Source organism: Pelophylax lessonae, assembly GCF_965119305.1.
Source record: "Pelophylax lessonae genome assembly, chromosome: 7".
Taxonomy (NCBI): domain Eukaryota; kingdom Metazoa; phylum Chordata; class Amphibia; order Anura; family Ranidae; genus Pelophylax; species Pelophylax lessonae.
Window position 1 is genome coordinate 76,617,847 of NC_138774.1, and position 22,235 is coordinate 76,640,081.

At 44.8% G+C, this 22,235-nt stretch overlaps 1 protein-coding gene across 1 annotated transcript; it reads left to right on the plus strand.

Annotated features, from left to right (window-relative positions):
- Positions 1 to 483: 483 nt before the first annotated feature.
- Positions 484 to 21,390, plus strand: PSMD8 (proteasome 26S subunit, non-ATPase 8). Its single transcript, XM_082264680.1, has 7 exons — positions 484 to 646; positions 9,951 to 10,023; positions 13,477 to 13,579; positions 14,474 to 14,639; positions 14,758 to 14,858; positions 19,153 to 19,264; positions 20,954 to 21,390. Exons 1-7 carry the CDS (start codon positions 518 to 520, stop codon positions 21,089 to 21,091), a joined length of 822 nt encoding a protein of 273 aa, XP_082120806.1. The 5' UTR covers positions 484 to 517; the 3' UTR covers positions 21,092 to 21,390.
- The last annotated feature ends 845 nt before the right edge of the window (positions 21,391 to 22,235 follow it).

The following is a 22,235-nucleotide window of genomic DNA, read 5'->3' on the forward strand; positions in this document are numbered from 1 at the left end:
AATGACTGTTATTGCTTCTTCTTATTCAGCAATACAGTATACGGCCTCCACTCATTGTTCACACTGACAGTGAACTCAGTCCTCCTTGGTTCCAGTACCTGGCAACTAGCTGCTCCTCCCACGCAGATAACTCCTCCCACGCAGATAACTCCTCCCACGCAGATAACTCCTCCCCTCAGAAGTGTTCCGCTCATACAAACAACCAAGGCGGCCATCTTTGTTGAGGAAACCGTCAGCACCTCAACCTATGAGCTGATTAATGGCGGCAACCTGGTGGCTGAAAACAGAGCGAAGGTCTATTCTGTGCGGGATCATAAATCATTCGTTACGCTGGTTTTGCACTCTGCAGGCGTACCTGGCGGCATCCTTGTGAAGAACTGAGGCGTGTTTCCTCCGCTGCCCTTTCTCAAAATGGCCATGTCCGAGCCGGCGGACGTGACGCCAGGGCGTAGAGCGAGTACGGGATGACGCACGGTTGCGGCATGCCTTGTCCTGCAGTTGCCGATTCATTGTAGAGATGGCGGTGAACGGGGCGGACGGAGCAGGGATCAGACAGGTGGCCGCCATGTATGAACAGCTGAAGGCCGAGTGGAATAAGAAGAGCCCTAACCTGGGCAAGTGCGGAGATGTGCTGGGCAAGCTGAAGGTGAGCATGGAGGGCTGATTACCGGGGAGGGGGGGCAGCTGAGGCTGGGGAGCAGCTCAGTGCTTGTGTGGACACACATAGCAATAGTATGATGGGGGGAGGGGCCAGATACACATGTAAACAAAGCATTGTAGGTCTAGTAAACTAAACCCCCACCCTAAGGGGCTCATAGACATGAAGGGACACTCGGCTGGGTTGTACTGTGACCTCACGTCACCTCAGCACCCCCTACCCTTCCCAGCAGGGCCGTCTTACCAAATGGGCACACTGGGCAGTTGCCCGGAGGCCCCACTTACCCAGCCAAGTATTAGTCCCCATTCTCGTGTGCATCCTGCCGCCAAACTTAGCAGGAGGCAAGCGACTGTCGGCCCTGTGCTGCTGTCTGGCCACTTGGGCCGCGGGGGGGGGGGGGAGCCCACAACTGCAGGAATGCCTGTCAGGCACACACAGGACAGTCGAGTCTGACTCCCATCCGTGTGTGTGTTCACCGGACCCAACCACCCAACTTGGAAGCTGCCATTAGCCTGGCACTGCTGTACCAATAAATATCGCCTTATCAATAATTAGCATTTTTATTCTGGTGGGTGATTGTGAAGGCCGGGCCCCAGTGCACTGCATTTCCCGGGGCCCTTTAATGCACTTAAGATGGCACTGATTCCCAGTAATATGGAACATCAAACAGGCCAGGATTGCTGTCATTCCTGTAAAGGGGAGCGGATGGCGCTGCTCACCTCCCCTCCTCCGCCTCTATGAATGATCTGTGTTTCCTGCTCTGTCCCTTTTTACCTGGGCTATTACACCTGGGAAGGTCTGTCTGATCACATGACCAAGGTGATAGGCGGCCATCATGGTCACATGATCGGGCCTGCCGACACCTTGACAGCTTGGTTACTGCACTCTGTGTGCGCCTTCAGTACAGAAAGCTCAGCTACCCATCCACACCTATGTACAGTGTGTGGGTCTTAGAGCCCACCCTACTTAGGCCTCATGCACACGGGGCGTTAGAAAAAAGGAGGTGCAAAGCCAGTTCTGATGCCAGGAAAAAGCAGCTGTAAAAACGGCCTTTTAGAAGCACTTTGTATTGGCGTTAATGCACGTTTTAACCACGTTTAGCAGCCTTTCTCTGCCTTCTATTTTGCAACCCTCAAATCCAACGACTATGGCTTAAAAACGTCTGACGTGGCCAAACGCTGTATGCAGCTTTTAGCAGCGTCAGGCGTTTTTACAGCTCAATGCTGCTGCTCCACAACGCACGTGCCTGTTTTTTTTTTTTTGTACAGCTTAAAAATGCCTATGCCACTTACAGCTCCTAAAAGCCTGTGTGTGCGCTTGAGGCCATAGAATAACATGGAGGGGAGTTTTTCAGCTGCAAAAAAGTCTGACGCTCCTAAAAGCAGCCGTAAAAATGCCCTGTGGTGCTGTCTGCACTGATCCAAATCATTTGCTGGCGGGTGGATTATGGTGTGGGGTTGTTGGTTGTTGGGTTGAGCTTGGCTCCTTCGTTCCAGTGAAGGGAACTCTTAAAGCAGGGGTCCACCCAAAAGGGGAAGTTTCGCTTGTTCCCTCCCCCCCTCTCGCTGCCACATTTGGCCCCTTTTGGGGGGGCAGGTACCTGTTTTTAACAGGTACCCATCCCCACTTCCTAGTGACCTCACTATTGCGAGGTCACCTAGAAGTTAGCAAGGCTTCACTGCAGGTTTTCCTAAGGCCCCTTTCACACAGGCGGAACGTTCAGATCCGCCTGTCCGTTTCTTTGGCGGATCTGAACGGTCCCCCCATGCATTCCTATGGGGCATCAGATGTCAGCGGAGACATGTCCGCTGACATCCGATCCATCAAATCTGGACGGATGGAAACCCTATTTTCAACTCCTTACAAAGGAGACTGCAGACTGCAGAAGTGATGTCATGTGCTGGTTAACTTTCCTTGTCTTTTTTTTTTCTTTTCTGAGCATGCCCAGTCTTGCAAATCTGCTGTCTGTCGGCCGAAATATGTACTGACTGGCGAACAATCAGCCGTTCTGGTGTCGGCATACAAAAATTTTAATGCTTGCACGACAGATTCTGTTCGGCCGAAAGTGCGCTGTCGGAAGCATCGTACTAACAAGCCGAAAATCGGTCGTCGGCCGACTCTTTTCGGCCAACAATCTGCACGTGTGTACGGGCCTTTAGTGGTTAAAAACGCTTCCCAGATGCCAATTTTTTTTGGCTGTTGTGAACAAGACGTAACCCGCCGCAAACGTGTGCTGCCCCATTTATGGAGCGTTACCATAGACTTAAATGAAAGGAGTGGAGTTTTTTTAGGAAACGCAACATACATGTGTCATGTTATAATGTGCACAGCGCTGTATCCATATTATTACTTACAGACTACTTTTCTAGGAGTTTGAGGAGAGTTAAAAATGCACCTCAATCTCCTGCTTTGTAAGGAGTTGAAAAGTCAGAAGTTTGTTTTTTTTTTTTTATCTTAATGCATTCTTTGGATTAAGATAAAAAGCCTTCTGTGTGTAACAGCCACCCCATAAGGCCCCTTTCGCACAGGCGGACCGTTCAGATCCCCCTGACCGTTTTTTTTTTTTGGTGGATCTGAACGGTCCCCCCCCCCCCCCCCCCATGCATCTCTATGGGGGATCGGATGTCAGTGGAAACATGTCCGCTGACATTCGATCCGTCAAATCTGGGCTGATGGAAAACCTATTTTCCATGCGTCCAGCGGATCGGATGAGAACGGACTGATGGTCTGTTCCCATCAGATCTTCCCCCATAGAGATGCATGGGGAACTGACAGCTGTGTCCGACGGACGGATAGTGTGAAAGGGGCCTTATACTTACCTGAAGTCCTTATCTGTCCAGCGATGTCCACGAGGCCGTCAGGGACTCTCCCTCCTGATTGGCTGGGACACAGTTGCAGCGCCATCAGCTTCCAAGGCTGTCAATCACAACAGTTAGCCAATCGGGAGAGAGAGAGGGGCAAAACCAACTGCACAGAGGCGGTAAGTAATACATGTTTTTTTTTTTTTTTTTTTTAAACGCGTCTTTACAATCACTTTGATGCAAGTGTAAACAGAGCCTTATGCCCCGTACACACGTTCTGATAATCGCACGATAAAACTCGCTTTCGACCTGATCGCACGATAATCTGATCGTTGGTACACAGCTGTCGACAGCCAATCACGACAGTTGGTCCAACAAAATCTGAAGGGACAAACAGGAAAACTTCTGTCGTACGATAGCACCGCAAACGACAATCGTTTCATCAGTACACAATGCGTCCGCTAAAAATCGATCGACAAAGACCGCGCATGATCAGAAACACTAAAATAGCACGGAAAAAGCCTGGCTGCCATTGTTTTTGTTTTGCACCATCTGATACGTAGCTAAGCAACCAGGAAGCTTTTCCAGAATCGTACGACAAAAATCATACGGTTAGTACGCATTGTTGAATTCGATGTTAGTCTGATTATCTGAACGTGTGTACGGGGCTTTAAGCTGGATACACACTATACAATCTTCTTTAGTTTTTTTTTCCTTTAGATTTACCAAAACCATATAATATGTCAGACCTAAACACTTTTAATTTGTATGCAATCAGGCAGGCCCTTGCACTACATAGTTGAAGGTAAATCTAAAGGAAATCTACCAACAAAAGTTGTATAGTGTGTATCCAGCTTTACTCTCTCAAAATGGGGGAAAAAGTTTTGCCTTTAGTTCTACTACACATTGTGACAGTTGTGTATATGATAAGCTCAGTGTAGTATGGTGCCTCTTGGTGCTCTGCATTGAACCCCCACAATGTAAATAGGAAGGGTCATGACTACTTCTGCAGGAGAGGTTGATGGAAGAAGCCTCTTCTCCAGCCAGTGAACTATGTGACCTGTCATTGAAGTGTCCCAAGCTAGGTAATCCCTTGACGCTGACATAGCGCAAATATGTGGCCTTATACTTTTAGAGGTTGTATCGGGGTGATGCCTGCAGCTAGAGGTATCACCCCGGTACCGTATATGCTAGAGCCGACGGTCGGCTCTCTTGTAACAATAACCGGTTCGGCCAAGCAGCTGCTCTGCTTTTATTACAAGCAGCAGGAGGGTACGTCCCCCACCGCTCAGCCCAGGTCTCTTGTCCCACCTGGAGACCCAACCAGCACAAAGCCGGAATTTGCTTTGAATCGCCGCTTCTCCTTTGTAGGAACCCGGAAGTAATGGCACAACATCGCTTCTGGTTTACTGAAGTCTTAAATAGTATTCAAAATGCAGATTTTTTTTGGGCATTTTGAATCCTTTCAAGTGCAGAGGAGGAGTTTAGGGTCTTAAAGATCCCTCCATAAAGAGTACCTGTCACTGCCTATTGCTGTCACAAGGGAAGTTTACATTCCTTGTGACGTTAATAAAATCAATCCAAAAAATTAAAAGGACAGTGTAAAAATAAAAACTATGAAGTAAAATAAGAAAAAAAGCGCCCCCATCCCTCCGTGCGCAGAAGCGAAGGCATACGTAGGTCGCACCCGCAAATGTAAACAGTGTTCAAACCACATGTGAGGTATCGCTGCGATCGTTGGAGCGAGAGCAATAATTCTAGCACTAGACCTCCTCAGTACCTCTAAACTAGTAAACGTTAAAACTTTTTTAAGCACCGCCTATAGAGATTTTAAGGTACTGTAGTGTGTCGGCATTTCACGAGCATGCGCAGTTTAAAAGTATGACATGTTAGGTATGTATTGGAGCTGCACGATTTTGGATAAAATGAGAATCCCAATTTTTATGCTTAGAATAAAGATCACGATTCTTGGCGTATTAGTCTTTGCTAAAAAAAATATATATATGTTTGGGGGTTCAAAGTAATTTTCCAGACAAAAAAAAAAAAATTTTAACTTGTAAGCAACAAGTGTCAGAAAAGGCTTGGCCTTTAACCACTTCCCACCCGAAGACATGACTGTAAATCCTTGGGTTTTAGTGGTTATACCAGGATAATGCCTGCATCTACAGGCATTATCCAGGTACCATTATTTTCAGCCGGCGATTCTTTACAAAGCCACAAATTAAAGCGGTTGTAAACCCGAAAATGAAAAAAAAAACCTGCAAGACAAAGCCATAATGAGCTAGTATGCATCGCATACTAGCTCATTATGCATTACTTACCTTAGAACGAAGCCCCGACGCGGGCCCCCGGACATCGCTGCGGGCGCCGCCATGATCCGGAAGCGTCTCTTCCGGGTTCGGCGGCTCCAGCTCTGTGATTGGCCGGAGCCGCGATGACGTCACTCCCGCGCATGATTTTCCGGCAAGCTGCCGGCTAGGAAAACTGAAGGTCCCCCCGGACCTTCAGAGCGCATGCACTGCAAATATCTCCTAAACCGTGCCGGTTTAGGAGATATTAATTATACCTACAGGTAAGCCTTATTATAGGCTTACCTGTAGGTAAGTGTCAAAAAGCGGGATACTACCGCTTTAACCACTCGATCACTTCCGTGGATGGCGGAAGGGGGTCCCACCCCCCTCCTGCTGCTGCCTCTCCCGGTCTCTCCGGTCCCATTGCGCAGGCTTGAAGCGATGCGGCGATGGCTACATGGGACAGAGAGAGAGGAACTGACGTCCACCCCCCCCCCCCCCCCCGGAAACTGGGAGCGACAAGTATTTCACTTCCTGTTCCAACCCCTTGTTTACATGGCCACCAGCGGGCAGAGAAGCAGCCAATCGGACCGATCTTGGTCCGATTGGCTGCATGAGGGGCCAATGTTTGGTTAGTGGTGCCTCTTGCTTAGGTGTTGCAGCCTCTGGGGCCTTTCAAAAAAGGTATGTATATGTAAAGACCGATCATGTGACACTTTGATTGCACACAGGTGGACATCATTTCACTAATTATGTGGCTTCTGAAGGTAATTGGTTGCACCAGAGCTTTTTATGGGCTTCATAACAAAGGGGGTGAATGACTATTGTGTTCTAATCCATCACATAAAATTCAGATTAACAAAACATTGAACTTCAGGCTGAGTGGGAGTAAATACTTTTTACAAGGCACTGTATAGGGTCTCTGCTATATATATATATATATATATATATATATATATATATATATATATATATATAATTTTATAGCAAAAAAAAAGTAGATTTTCACATGTAGGAGCGAAGTGTCAGAATAATATTTTTTTCAATAAAAATAAACATGTTTTACTTCTGTGCAGTTGGTTTTGCACAGAGCAGCCTGGATCTTCCTCTTTTCAGGTCCCTCTTCGGCTCTCCCGGCCTCTCTCTTTCTTTAAGTGCCCCCACAACAAGCAACTTTCTATGGGAGCACCAGCGCCAAATCACAGGTGTATTCATTCACACAGAGCTGTTGTCTGGCCCCACCCCCCCCCCCCTTTCCTGATTGGCTAGCTGACTTTGACAGCAGCAGGAGCCAATGGCGCCGCTGCTGTCTTAGCCAATGAGTCTTGAAAGACCACTGCGTAAATACAGTGTGACCTAAAATAATGCCACGACCACCATTTTATTCTCTAGGGTCTCTGCTTAAAAAAAAATTGTGGGTTCGAAGTAATTTTCTTGCAAAAAATAATCATTTTAACATGTCAGAAAAAGGCTTTGTCTCCCAAGGGGCTAAGCAGCATCTTGGAGGATCCTCTTGCAGCGTCCTGAACATATTTAGGGCCATGTCACATTGGCAGCGCATTGCCAGTGATAGAATAAGTTGACTGCAACTGATACATTCCCTAAGACACCTGATTGCGGGTGGAATCGACAATTCTGCCCATGATTTCAAATTGCTGCAAAACGCAGGACTCGTTTGCGACGTCACTACTTCTTAAGGGCACCCTAATCATGCCGCAATTTGCACTGCAATTGCAACGCTCGTGGCTCAGAAAAGGAACATGAGCTTCTTTTGGGCGACAGCATTGCGTTTTTTGCCGCAATTGGCTGTGAATAGAGCCTAAAGCTGAATACACACCATACAACTTTTGTGTTTTTGATTTCCCTTAGATTTACCTTCAACTATGTAGTGCAAGGGCCTGCCTGATTGCGTACAAATTTAAAGTGTTTAGGTTTGACCTCATATTATATGGTTTTGGTAAATCTAAACAAAAAAAATCTAAAGAAAATTGTATAGGGTGTATCCAGCTTCTAGGACATCTTTCCCTCAATGGTTGAAATGCTGTAAAGTTTCATTGAGGGAGCAATGATATGATGCTGGTTTGCTGGAACCTACGCCTGGTTTACACCTATGTTTTTTTGTTTTGTGCATTTTCAGTTGTGTGAAAACACACTACAGTCCTTTTTTCCATCATGTTCACATCCGTGCGGTTTTTGTAAAGGGTCAGGGACTTTTTTTTTTTTTTTTTTTTTCATAGCAGGTTGCGTTTTTGGGTTCCATAGACCTTAATCGCAATACATCAAAAATGCAGTGCTTGCAGTTTTTATGCATGTCTGCTGGGTTTTTGCTGGTTTCTCCTGCAAGACAACAGATCCAAAAATGCATAAAAATACATTGAAAACATGTGAAAAAAATGCAAAATGCCCTGGGAAAGTGCATTAACCGCAGCCTGCTTAAATGTGATACATGTGCATGGGGCAGGCTGCAAGTGGTTAAAGTGGTTGTTTACCCCGCTTTGTGTGTTTTTTTTTTTTTTTTACCTACAGGTAAGCTTACCTGTAGGTAAAATGAATATCTCCTTAATGTGCATTGTTTAGGAGATATTCACCCTGAATGCAGCTGCTGATGTCAGCGGCGCATGCGCTCTGAAGGTCTGGCATATCGTGCTGCAGCCGAGGGCTCTCGCGCACATAAGCAGGAGTGATGTCATCGTGGCTCCGGCCACTCCGTTCAGTGAACCTGGAAGAAACGCCGGGGGAACATGTCAGCCACTGCCGGGGGCTTTGTTTGAAGGTATTTCTTAATGTGCTAGTATGCAATGCATGCTAGCACAGTGTGCCATTTTCTTGCATGATTTTTATTTTTTTGGGGGGTATACAACCGCTTTAACCAATAAACTACAAGCAGGCAGCTCTTTATGGTAGAAGAGGCATGCAATGTCTCTTTTGCAATAACCAAACTCTTTTCCTCATACTCTTCTGTTGAATGCGCACTGCGGGTGCAGCCACTGTTCTTGTCAGTCCTGTTTTCAGTGAGCGATGATGTCATTATGTCCCTACTCACTGTAGTGGGTGGACCCGGGAGTCTTAAGCCGGCTAAAGACAGTGCAATTTTATTTGGTTGCAGGAAAGAAAATCGCTTGATGTTTCCCCCCCCCCCCCCCATCAACACAGTGTTGATGGGGGAATCCCTCCCACAAAGCTGTTTTCTCACGGCTGTCGAGATTTGAATAATCTATGGCTGGCTTTGGACTCCTGTTCTTAAAACCACACTGGAAATTCCTGGTCTGTCCCATCTCCTAGTGTGACTGGTGGGCCAGGGGTGTGATGGTCTGCCACGGCCCTCTTTTGCAGTTGGCAGGCTATGCAAATAACTCCCTTCAATACCTATGGTATAAAACTGTAGTGTCTATTGGCCGATTTGAGAGAAGAACAGATGTGATACGTCCTCCTCCATTATACTTCTTCTTCCGAGTGCTCAGCTGAAGCGTTTTTTTATGGAATTGCAGCGATGACGTCACTGGAATAGACGGGTTGTTTAGTAACTTATTAGCAGCATTTGTAACTATAGCTGGTGCTACTGTTAGGTGAAATTTACTTACATCCCATAGTTCAGCTCCAGGTTCCACATTTTTAATCAGTAATGCTAAATGAATGTTTCCTTTATTGAGGCACAACTTTGAAGCTGTTGTAAACCCTTTTTTTTCCCCTAAAATAAATAGGTTTATACTCAGTTGCTCTGGGCAATGTTATTGCACAGTGCAGCCCCAAACCACCTCCTCTTAGGTCACCTGCTGGGACACTTGGCTCCTCCTTCTGTGAATGCTCCCATAGCAAGCCACTTGCTATTGGAGCACTCGTACCGGCGTGCTCCCAAGCCAGGTTGTGTATATCCATTGACACACACAGCGTGGCTTGCTCCTGCCCCTCGCTCTCTCCTCATTGGTTTTCCTCACTCTCTCCTCACTGGTTTTGACTGACAGCAGCAGCAGCCTATGGCTGCCATCGGAGTCTCCTGGGAGATCAGGAAGCGGAGAGAAGAACTGCAGCAAACAGGCACACCGCTGGATCGAGAATAGGTAAGTGTTTAGGGGGGGGGGGGAGCTGCTAGTAAATACACTTTAGAACCTCTTTAAGAAATAAGTGCATCCCCAGAAAACCGAATGGATCCAGTTATTGGTATACAGACCTCCTAATGTTTTTAATTTCCTCTTGTTACAGCTGTCTCTCCTGGAGCAAAATTTCTTACCGACTACAGACACCAAGTTGACCAAACAGCAGCTTGTCTTGGCTAGTAAGTACACTCAGCCTTAAGGCCTCATTTACACGGGGGAATTCTGGATGGTGCACTCATGAAGGGCTGCATTTTACCTGCAGGAGGATGCACAGATTTGCAGGCGGTCACACTGATGTCAGTTGAGACCCAGTGGCTGCATGGACACGGATGATGCTGCTGCCAATCTGACTTTAATGTGGGTGCACTGCCCTGAAGGCAAACGGATGTCAGATTGGTAGCAGCATCTTTCTTTACAGGCTGCGTCCAAATCGATATCATGCGTGAAACACCTGTGCATTCCGGTGTGGGTAAACACAGCCTTCCACAGGCGTTTGCTTTATGCCCAGCAAACCTTCCTTTTTTTTTTTTTTTTTTCTTTACCAAAACTTCTTGAAAGGTGATGGTGATAACATTTGTACATCAAATATAATTTATTGTAGTCTTTTAACTTGGTTGATTTCATTTAGGTAAAGGGCAGTTGCAGTAACCTGCAGTAGCCAATCAAAATTCATCTTTTACTGTTAAGACAGCAGGAAGTAAACCTGGTTGGAGTTGGCCACTGTTTTAATCTTTCCTTTTTGCACTATTTTTTTAATGATTTCCCAGAGTATCTGTTGTGAAAAACATCCCAGCACCTGTTATGCGCACATATATTATAATTTTTTTGTAATTAAAATTTTTATTAAACAGGGTGTTTTTTATACAATTTCTATATACACAAAAAAGAACAAACAGCTTATTGTCCCACATTAAAAAAAAAAAAAAAAAAAGTAAAAGGAAGACCAAACCCCTCAAAACATTGCTATATATGTTTCAAATACATTAAAACAAAAGGTGTGTGCAAAGTCTTGCGGTTTTCTTTTATTAAGAAAGTAACCACAGCTGGCATAGAAAGCCTGCTTTCCCCAGTCATCTTCCAGGATAGCCCCCGAGAGATGGAGCATCTCCTACTGGGACGGGAAACTCATTACCTCCAGCTATTTCAAAGGCAGTCCTACAGGAATGTGGCCAGTCATTGGTGTTTCCTCCGGACAAGGGAAGCACATTGCCTGAAGGAACCATCTTTTTGCAGGAGGGTCTCCATGTCTCAGGAGCTGCCTGGAGACAATCCCTTACCTGTGCTCGTTTTCTTTGTGGCCTGGATTCCTTCCACAGTGTTAGGAGTGTACCCGCTCTCACCTCTTTCCAGTGCCTGGCGAAGAAGTTGGACAGAGTGCCGTCCATCCTTGGCCGCACTGCATCTGGTAGCGGTGAAGTCTGTGGGCGCGTTCGCTCAGGGCCCATGTTCCTTTTGCAGTATGGCGGAAGGCTGGCCGCATTCTCATCTGTGTTCTGGATGCAGTTAATTTCCCACTGCTGTGTCAGACCTGTAGTTCCACTGTCGGCAAAACTCGTGCAATTGCATAGTAAGTTCATGGTCCCATTCGATTGGATAGCTTAAGTTCTGACTCAGTAGGTGGGGTAGGGGGTGCAGAAAGAACACAATTTCCACACAGAGAGCTAGGATCCTTATTCTCATCATGCTAGCATAGGACAGGTTTTCTAATTTAAGAAAAGTACAGCCAAAGCTTGTTTGGCTGTACTACTCCTGTGGATCACAGGAGTGCAGATTTTCCTGCTTTACGTCCAGGCCACTTTTTGCAACTTGGCACAGTGCGACTTTAACTGACAATTGCGCAGTTGTGCAACGCTGTACCCAAATTAAATTTACGTCCTATTTTTCCCCACAAGCAGAGCTTTCTTTAGGTGGTATTTGATCACCTCTGCGCTTTTCATTTTTTGCGATATTAATAAAAAAAGAGCGACCATTTTGGAAAAAATAACTATTTTCACTTTTTTTATATGAAATTTCCCCCCCCCCCCCCCCCCCCCCCAAGAAAATGTAAAAATCTAAATTTTTTTTAACATTTTAGGCCAATTTTTTTCTGATTCATATGTTTGGTAAAAAAAATCGCAATAAGCGTGTTTTGATTGGTTTGCGCAAAAGTTATCGCAGTTGCTAACTACGGGAAAGATTTCTGTCATTTTTATTGTTTTTTTCTTTTTAACGAGTAATTGCGGTGATCTGCGAGTAATTTTTTTTTTTTTTTTTGCGGCGGAAAGCTTGGACCCTTGACTGACATTTTTGACACTTTTGGGGGGACCAGTGACATTACTACAGTAATCAGTGCTATACATATGCACTGTTACTGTAATAATGACACTGGCAGGGAAGGGGTTAAATTTATTGGTGATCAAGGGGTTAAATGTATGCCTGGTGCTTACTGATGTGTGTGGGGGGAGGGGACTGTGTGACACAGGCACAGATCGTAGGTTCAGCTATGCTGAATCCTGTAATCTGTCCCTGCCTGTCACATAGGAGATCCGTCCGCTTTGTTTACACAAGCGGGCGGATTTCCTCACTCGATCCCCGACGATCGGGGGAAGAGCGGTGGTGATCACCACCTCTCCTCCCCTGGCCCGACTCCCGCTGTGTCTGAATACAGCGGCACGCGCGACGGGGACGTCGCTGGACGGAATCGAGCCACTTTGCCACAGTACGCTCAATGTGAGCGGTCGGCAAGTGGTTAAGGTGGTATTAAAGCAATTGCTTTTCTATATTCAATACAAATCACACACACACACACACACACACACACACACACACACACACACACACACACACACACACACACACTTGATGGTAAGTGTTTTTTTTTTTTTTTTCTTCTTGATTCTAAATAGGCCCCAGGCAGCGCTCTTACTTTACTGTTGTGTGCCCACTGTGTACCACTGGAACTTATGGAATCCTGCAGGAGTCTTTTTCACGCTTTCAACAACTGTACATCCAGAGTGCCACACACACACAGGCTGCAGGAGAGGGACACAGTGCTGCTGTGGAGAGGCGCGGCTTTTGCTCTGTGTTCCTCTTGCGCTGGCTGTGTGTGCAACACTCTGAACAGTTGTAGTTCAAAGCAGGAGTGCAAACCTTGAGAAGACTACTACAGAATACTATAGGTCCCTGCAGTACGTGGGGCACACATAACCACCGCAATGTAGCAGAGCGGCTAGTGGTCAATTTCAAAAGGAATCTCCAAGGAGGAAATTTTATTAACTTAACATAGATTTGATTTTTTTTTTTTTTTTTTTTTTATATTTTAATACCAGGAAGAGAACTTTGCACATATAATAAAAGTTTAGTTTTAGTTTAGCTGTAAATTATGGTAGGTGGGAGAAATTATTATAGTGTCACTAGACAGCTGTGATCCTATAGTAATAACCTGAAGTTAATCAGTTTAATTCCAGATGGGTGCTGATCATTTTATGACTGCCACTGATGATCTGAACCCTGCCAATCTGATGTTGATTGACAATAGGAGTTGTTGCTCTCCACACAGAAATTTTATTTTAGATTTTGTCAATTTATTGTCCTAATCCGCTGAGATTATTCATGCTGTTTTTATGCATCCAGTTCTACCATTTTGTTTACAGGAGATGTTTTGGAGATTGGCGCACAGTGGAGTATTCTTAAGAAGGACATCCCATCATTTGAAAGATACATGGCACAGCTGAAGTGTTACTACTTTGATTACAAGTAAGAATAGGTTGCCACATCCAAAATGGGGTGAGAAAGCAAGCATGTAAGCCTGACTCTGTACATCAGGCACCTTAAAAATGAGCTCCAGGCTCCACAAACAAATTAAGTCAGCAGCTACAAATACTGTAGCTGCTGACTTTTGATATAAGGACTCTTACCTGTCCAGGAATACAGTTCTCACCCGTGCCGATTCTTTAATCGGCTTCAGGTACAGGCATCTTCGGTAAGGGAATCTGGCAGTTAAGCCTTCCAGCTTCACAGCCGGTTTCCTACTGTGTTATTTGCAAGCCGTGCTGCGCTTTGTGAATGGTCTCGCAGATTTCTGGGACCTGTAATGTGTACCAGAAGGCTGGGGGGGGGCAGCAAACATCCGCACAGATTCCGACAGCGGTCTGACTGGAAGTGGGAGCGGGTACCTGTCAAACCGTGGCAGGGGGGAGGATGCAAAGTAGTGTAACTTTCCTTTTTGGGTTAATGTGCCACATGCACCTCAGGGCTTCTATTACATAGAAAGAATGTCAGTAAAACATACCTGAAGTACATCTTACTCCATAGGGACACGGCACATGAGGGGGGGGGGGGGGTCTGCGCACCTGAATGGGACAGGAAGGGACAATTATACATTTTGGCTCCTCCTCTAAAACTCCAAAGAAAAAACAAAGTGCCTATCTGCTGCCCCTACTTCCTCTCATTTTGTTTGGCTTAATACAATGTCCATATATATTGCAATGCAATATTTGTCCAAGAGAAATTGGCATGTCTCTTCTTTTTTTAGTCTTTTATCTTTACAGATATCTTGTAATATGATAAAGCTAAAGTATCCATTGTTCTTTATTAACCAGAGCACTGTGTTTCTTTAAAATGTTGGTTGTTCTGTTTTTGCTGTTGTAGGGACGAGCTTCCAGAATCTGCATATAAACACCAGCTGCTCGGATTGAACCTCCTATTCCTATTATCACAGAACAGAGTGGCTGAGTTTCACACAGAGCTGGAACGGTTACCTGCTAAAGATATCCAGGCCAATGTGTACATAAAGCACCCAGTGTCTCTAGAGCAGGTATCCCTGTTATTACCCTCTCTCCTAATAAACTATAGCAGTCATCTCTGCATGTGAGACTGTACCTTGTACCCAGCAGCATCATCGCACTTATAACCCATCTCTTCCTGTTCTTCAGTACTTGATGGAGGGAAGTTATAACAAAGTGTTTCTGGCCAAAGGAAACATTCCTGCAGAGAGCTACACATTCTTCATTGACATCCTGCTGGACACCATAAGGTTAGTTGAGTATCTGGATTGCACTGCAATCAGCCCTATTTGAAATAATTACTGCAACTTTAAAGCTGAGCTCCAGGCAAATAGGACACAGATCAATGTGGCTTTACAAGTAAAGTACCTGAATTTGACCTGGAATTTGCCTCTTACAGTCCTCGTACAGCAGAGCTCAGAGTGGGAGAGAAGCAGTGTGAGGAGCCAATCAGTACTTTGCAGTGCCCTTGTGCCAACAAAGAACATATCACTAAGGCTCCTTTCACACTATCCGTCCGTCTGACGGATGCCGTTTTTCTCAGTGAGGGATCGAGCCGCCGATCCCCCGCTGAGCAGGAGGATGACAGCTGTGTCTCCGAGCTGTGTGCGGAGACACAGCTGTCAGTTCCCCATGCATCTCTATGGGGGAAATCGGATGGGAACGGACCGTCGGTCCGTTCTCATCTGATCCCATCCGCTGGACAGATGGAAAATAGGGTTTCCGTCCAGATTTGACGGGTCGGGTCGGATGTCAGCGGACATGTCTCCGCTGCCATCCGATGCGCCATAGGAATGCATGGGGGGACCGTTCAACCGTTGAACGGTCCGCCTGTGTGAAAGGGGCCTAAAAGAAGAGAGTAGAGTGACAAAGAGATGAGCTCATCAGTAAGCTGCTGCTCCTTCACTGTCCAGCCACAAGTTGGGGGAGGAAAAAGACCTGTAAGTGTTAACTGCAGCAGATCAAAAGTGGGACGGTGCGATCAAAAGTGGGACGGTGCTATGTGGCAGTGCCGTGTAAATCGCAGAACTGGATCCTAAGACATGCAAATCTTTTGGCAGGAACAGGTATGATGTGTAAATATATTTAGTGGTTTGCCTAGAGTTCTGCTTTAAAATAAATGTGTGTGTGTGTGTATATGTGTGTGTGTGTATATATATATAATTACAATTTTTTTTTTTTTTTTTTTACCGTATCATAAATATGGAACTGTCTGTAAGAGCCCCTATGTTCCTTCTAATTACCCATTAAAAAAAACAGCAGTGCCTCTTTAGCCATTGAGGTGGTGTGATAGTGGTGGCTAAGCAGAGATATAGAAGGCATGCTGTCACTGAGAGGGCACAGGAATGAACCACAAGTGCTAGGCAGTCCTATAAGGTTGATATCCCAAGTATTTTTCTGAAAGAATAGTGGATGCCTGGAGCAGACTTCAGCATAGGTAGTGAGCTAATCAATTGTAAGTGAATTTAAATTCTTGGGAAATATTTAGGCCTGTTCTCAGACCAAAAAAACACTGCTTTAAACACCTGTTTTTTTCTGTTGTCAGACTTCTATGTTTCTTTGGTAACTTTTTTAAAGTTTAGCTTGCTTGCTAGCTTACGTATTTGTAATTTGCATTCATTTTATTTCTTCTTAGCTGTTGTGTTCCTAACTATATGTAACGTAAAACCAAGCTATTGAAATCTTTTGTAATTCTACCTAGTCACCTACCGGTGATGATTTTGACTGTCTGACAGTAATCCGTTGGGGGTCTGCTATTGTAAAAATGTTAAAGTGTTTGGAAAGGCTATTTTTTAAAAAAAATAACAAACATGTTATACTTGCCTGCTCTGTGCAACAGTATTGCACAGAGTTGCCTGACCTCCACTTTGGGGGTCCCTGCTGGTAATCTTGGCTCTCCCTCTTTTCTCTTTGTACCACCATATGAGGAAGCTGCTTCCTATGGTGGCACACATGTGGGCTTGCTCTCGAGCCAGGCTATGTACATCTATAGCTGCACAGCTCGAGCCTGCCATCTGCTCTCTTATAGGATTTGATTGATAGCAGCAGGAGCCAATAGCCCCCACTGCTGTCTCTAGCTCTGGTTCTCTCTCCTCTTTCACAGGCTCAAACAAAACCAAAGAAATTCTCAGCTCGATTTACAGACCAGCCTGCTAACCTACCAAATTGTCATGTCTAACATTGTCATGTGTATGCGTTAAAGCAGGGGTTTAGTCTGTACACATTTGCAAACGCATGCATAAGTTACAGAGCCCCCGTCAAGGCACCCCGTTATTTTCTGTAGACCTAACTCTGAATTTTGAGAGCCTCCACAACGGAAGCACATGCATTATAATTGATAGGAAGAGGGCAGGTTGAGCCTTGAGGGAGCCCACCCTTCCTTAAAGGCACAGAGGCACACTAAACACTATATAGCAACCTTGGCAGCAAAGATGTCCAGTACATCCCCTCACCAGTATTCCAACAGTACAAACAAATGGCCACTGCCCTTGCCTATAACTGGCCTTTGCAGCAAGGCACACATGAAGGGCGCTGCGCATGAGGGGTTCTTTAGAATTTAGAGTTAGTACTACAGAAAATACTGGGGTGCCTTGGCGGGGCTCTGTAGCTTGCGCATGTGCAAACGAAATACCTGTTTTTAATGCATACTGTTAGACAGGACAATTCAGTTGGTTAGTAGGCTGGTCAGTAAGTTTGTGCTTTTGAAATTTCTTTGTTTTTGTTTTGCATGAGCTCCTTGCTGCGAAGACGGTTATTGGTGAGGGCAGTGGCCGTTTGTACTGTAGCGAACAAGAGCTGCTGCAGATGGGCACAGGCCTATAGCGATACAGAATCTATACTGGATCGATTAGGCAGGGTAGTGGGGGGGGGGGGGGGGGGCGGAGAAACTAGTTTTTTTTTTTTTTTTTTTTTCACCTTAATGCAGGCATTGCTTTTTAAATGGTAAAAACCTTTTGGCTTTAGAACCATTTTCACCCTTTTTTAAATCCTAATTAGAAGTTTTAAGCCCTATAAAGTCGAAATTTGGGTTAGTGCTCACAGGCTTTGTATTGACTCTTCGATTATTGTTTAGGTAAATATAATGCTGCGCCTTGGTCACAGTAGTCTGTAAGTGGACCAGATTTCAACAGATTACATAAAATGACCATAAAATCTGTGTAAGGGCTTCCTAGGACTTTCATTACATTGAGAGAAAGAATTGTGCTACATATTCTTTGTATTGTCATTTGGTTGTTTTTGTAGTTTGGTGCACTGACCTGTTAAAATATACCTAAAGGCAAAACTTTCTCTTTTTTGTTTTAGATGGCGTGTAGAAGGATTAGATCCCCTGTCCAGGTTTTTATTGCCGTCTGTGCCCCCATTAGGGAGATTCACCCTCTCGTTTTTTTAATTTTTATCCAAATTTAAAAGGAAAGAAAAATCCCAAATGTTCGGTTGTCACCATAACGGTAGTAGCAGGGAGATATTCCAGTGGGGACACTGGTTCTGTGACCCTGATGTTAACTGGTGAAGTGATTTCCTATCACTTCCTGTATTGGCTATGGAATAAGAACTGAAGGGTAATCTTCCCCAATGGGACACAAATGGCAAAAGAAACCTCATGGGGTTATAACTAGTGATCGACCAATATCGTTTTTTTTTTTTATTACCGATATTTTGATCATCGTATATCAGTAACGCCCGATATTTGCTGATATTTTCGGACATTTAAAAATACATTTTTTATTTACACAGGTACTCCTTGAGGAGGGATCGGGGGGGGGGGGGGGTCTAGAAGACCCCAAACCCCTCCTCTGCACTTAAAAGCATTCAACACGCCAAGTTTGGCTGTTTCGAATACTGTCTTTTTTTTTAATCTGGCACCGAGTACCCGGAAGTGATGTCATGACACTTCGGGTTTTTACATGAAGACCCGGTCAGAGCCGAAATGCGGCTTTGATCGGGTCTTCGACATCCGTGCAGGATGGTTGCCCGGGTCTCCCAGTGGGACGGGCGAGCCGTGTAAAGTGGCAGGAAGTGCGCTATGTAATGACAGCTGAGTGGCTTCTCAGCCGCATTGGTTGTCACTACAAGACAGCCGACCCTCGGTTATGGACGCCGGTACCAGGGTGATGCCTCTAGCTGCAGACATCACCCCGGTACAGAACTTTCCCGAAATATCGGTAACCTCAGGGGCCAAATCTGATATATTGGGGAAAGTGCAGATCGGCCCTCAATATATCGGCTTTGCCGATAATCGGTCGATCCCTAGTTATAACCCTCCCTTCCTTTCTCAATGAAAAATGGAAAATTTAAGTTTTGCCTTTAGTTCTACTTTTAGCTAAAATCAACTTTACAAAAGACATTCACTGCTTATTTAGGGTAAAGTGACCAATTCTCTAATCTTCCCCCCCCCCCAGTACTCTTCTTCCCTGTGCTCTTCTGCCACCCCTTTCCTATATTGAAGGAAGTCCTTATTTCAGCCTTTTCTCCAATGGTTTTGTTTCTCGAGTCTAGGCTTTCTTTGGAATTTATATAGTGATGTGATGACTGTTCATGTTTCAGGGATGAGATTGCGGGCTGCATTGAGAAGGCCTATGAGAAGATCCTGTTTAATGAAGCCACCAGAATATTATTTTTCAACACTCCTAAGAAAATGACAGATTACGCAAAAAAGGTATTTATAACATTACTTGACCTCCTGGATCTTTCCAACTCTAGGTGATCAAAATATCTAATGTAATTGCATAGAACCAGGGGATTTTGCAGTATTGAGATCATGTGTGATGCATAAACAATCGTCTAGGAGCTCAGTATTACTAGCCAGATACACGCAGTATGTATGAGTTTCACAAATTTTACATACGGACTTTGCTATCTTGTATTAAATGAAGATTACCTACTAGAGACAGAGCAAGTGGGCTACTGCAATGACTTTTGTGATAAAATATCCACCACATAGGGATTGCATTGTTTTTCAATTATTTGGTTGACCCAGATTTGATAAAGCATTAAAGTACAAACGCTGTTGCAATGCAAAGAAGAGCTGAATATGTAATGAGCAAATGTTTCTGGTTTATGTACAAACACTACATTATACCTAAACGGCATACATCCAACCCTTAAGATTGCTCCGACTCCACAGCTATGCTCTGATGAATAAATGAGCCATACCGGAAACTGGAGTCCATTAGTTAAATAGAGGTTTATTCAAGAAGGCACATGTACCACTGTTTATGTTCAAAGGCTAGGTTCATTAAAAAAAAAAAAATTAGCATTTATTTTTCTCAGGAGCCTGCAAAGCAATGCATCTGATCGGTGGATCGGGGGTGCAATGTTAGGCACCTGCAAATTCCTCTCCGGCTCTCTGCCGATACCTTTTGTACGTGTTTTCAGTTGAAGTTGTATAAAGATTCATTGAGCTACGAGTGTGCTAATTAACACACTCGTAGTTCATTGGGAATGCCAAGTCTGTCTGCTGTGGAAGACAGGACTTGCAGTTCATTTATTCACTAATTCCTGTTAATTGTAACAGCGGCCACAGGGTAGAAGGACCCCCAACCACTGTCCCAGGTTTGAGGGTGGGAGAATTGGCATTTGCACCATGTTACCCCTAAAGACAGATGCAAAAGGTGAACTTTAGCTTTAAAGGCCAGTCACACTGGTTCATAACCTGTTCTCCCTCCGCCTACAAATTTATCGCCACTATGCAAACTATGTCCTTGGCAATGTCTTCAGTCCAGTCATGTGATGTTAAGATCTTTGACTTCTGGTGGATTGATCCTAAATGCTACATAGAGCAACACCACGTAATTATGTGGCTGCTCTTTTTTCAGTAATCTCCTGACCAGAATGAGAGGCAGAGCCTTCATACCGTGGGCTTCATGTTAGGTGGGTTGAATCACTGTGCGTGTCTTTCAACTCGGAAGCATATCAGCACAGTATTGCTGGTGCAGTGAAGAGGACTGCATCAGCGGTAAGCATAGCATCTGGACCTGTTTTGTGTGTTTTCTTTATACAAGAGGCTGGGACTGCTTTTTTTTGCCCGAACTTGGTTTGGGCTTTGTAATGCACATTGATTGGCATAAAATGGTCTCATTTGCTTTGAAAAATACTATACAATCCCTGTTTAAATAAGGAAAGCTGTATTATTACAATACAGTGCAGATCTCCCACTAGTGGCTAATCCACAGATCTCTACGGTAACTATGTGGAAGAACAAGCATAGATGTGTTCACTGAAATTGTTGTGTTTTTTGCAATCCGGTTTTTATTTGAACACAGCTGGTATAGGGCTAGTGCTTGATATCTCAAACAAAAACCATTTTACCTCCCATTTGTAAAAAAAAAATTTTTGTTGTCTACAGCGCGGCTGGGTATTGAGCCCAAACAACTACTACAGTTTCAGCAGCCAACAGCAGAATCCGGAGGAGGCCACAATCCCTTCCACAGAACTAGCCAAGCAAGTGATTGAGTACGCTCGCCAGCTGGAGATGATCGTATAAAGACAGGAAGTCAGCGCAGCCAACTTCCCACTTGTGTTCTCTTTTCTGGTCTCTCTGCTCACTCACCGGTTTTATTCGTATTTTATAGACAATTTAGGTTGGGGCAGGAGAGCTTTTCTAAAATAATGCGGAAACCCCCTTCAACAGGCCTGACTGATGGAGAACTTACCTTTTCACCGTGACTTTAAAACCTATCTTCATTTGTGAGGAACCTGGTGCACACAGGAGGAATTATTCTGTTTCTAAAGCGATAACAATGTATTTGTTACTTTGCTCAGTAAAGGAGCCAAAATATAAACCGTTTGTATTATTTGTTTTACATTTACAGGTTGCTAAAGTGGGTAAAAAGGTAGGTGCACTAGTAATGTGCAGAGGTTTTATGCATTACCCAATCTAAATGGTCATTAGAAATAACGCTAGTGTAAAGGGGAGCTGTTATAGATGAGTGGTCATTGTTAATATAGTTTCTAAAGAGACACTGGTGCCAGACCATTATTTTCAACCATTTTCTCATAAAATCATATTTGCATTTAATGTGTTTTTTAATGCACATTTGTTTTACCTCTCTTGTGTAGACATCCAGAAGCCCTGGGGCTTCTGTAGAACGCCACTATGTAATTTCGGCAGACTCTGAGCTGTCACTCGTGACATTCTATACCAGGGGTAGGCAACCTTGACATCCAGCTGTGGTGGTTAAACTAGAAATCCTATTCTGCGTCTGGGTGTCATGCCCGTGACTGTCAATTTTGCAATGTCTCATGTGCCATGGTTGCCTACCCCTGGTCTATACTATTCCCTCTTCACTCCTCCCCTGGCAACTACATGAACATTTTATGTAGGGAAAGGTGGGTGAGTTTGGTCAGCACAGAAAGTAAAGTGTTTGTAAAGGCAGAAGGTTAGAATGCAGTAAAAAAACAAAACAAAAACCTTCTTTATGCAGCCCCACCCACTCCTAATTACATACCTGAGCTGATCTCGATCCAGCTATGTGCACGAGAGCCAAGGCTCTCTCTCTTCATTGGCTCAGATACAGCAGTAGGTCAATCGGAGCCAGTGACCTAGGGGGCGGGGCCAAGGGTTCAGGAGCAAGCATGCACTTGGCGGGAGGGAGGAGCCAGGGGTGCTGCTCTGCAAAATGAACAGG

Bases quoted from the DNA above. Each gene is read 5' to 3' on its own strand.
- PSMD8 (XM_082264680.1), top strand. From the start codon at position 518: ATGGCGGTGAACGGGGCGGACGGAGCAGGGATCAGACAGGTGGCCGCC. The intron at 14,640-14,757 runs GTATCCCTGTTA...CCTGTTCTTCAG, and splicing joins ACCCAGTGTCTCTAGAGCAG to TACTTGATGGAGGGAAGTTA. The intron at 19,265-20,953 runs GTATTTATAACA...TGTTGTCTACAG, and splicing joins TGACAGATTACGCAAAAAAG to CGCGGCTGGGTATTGAGCCC.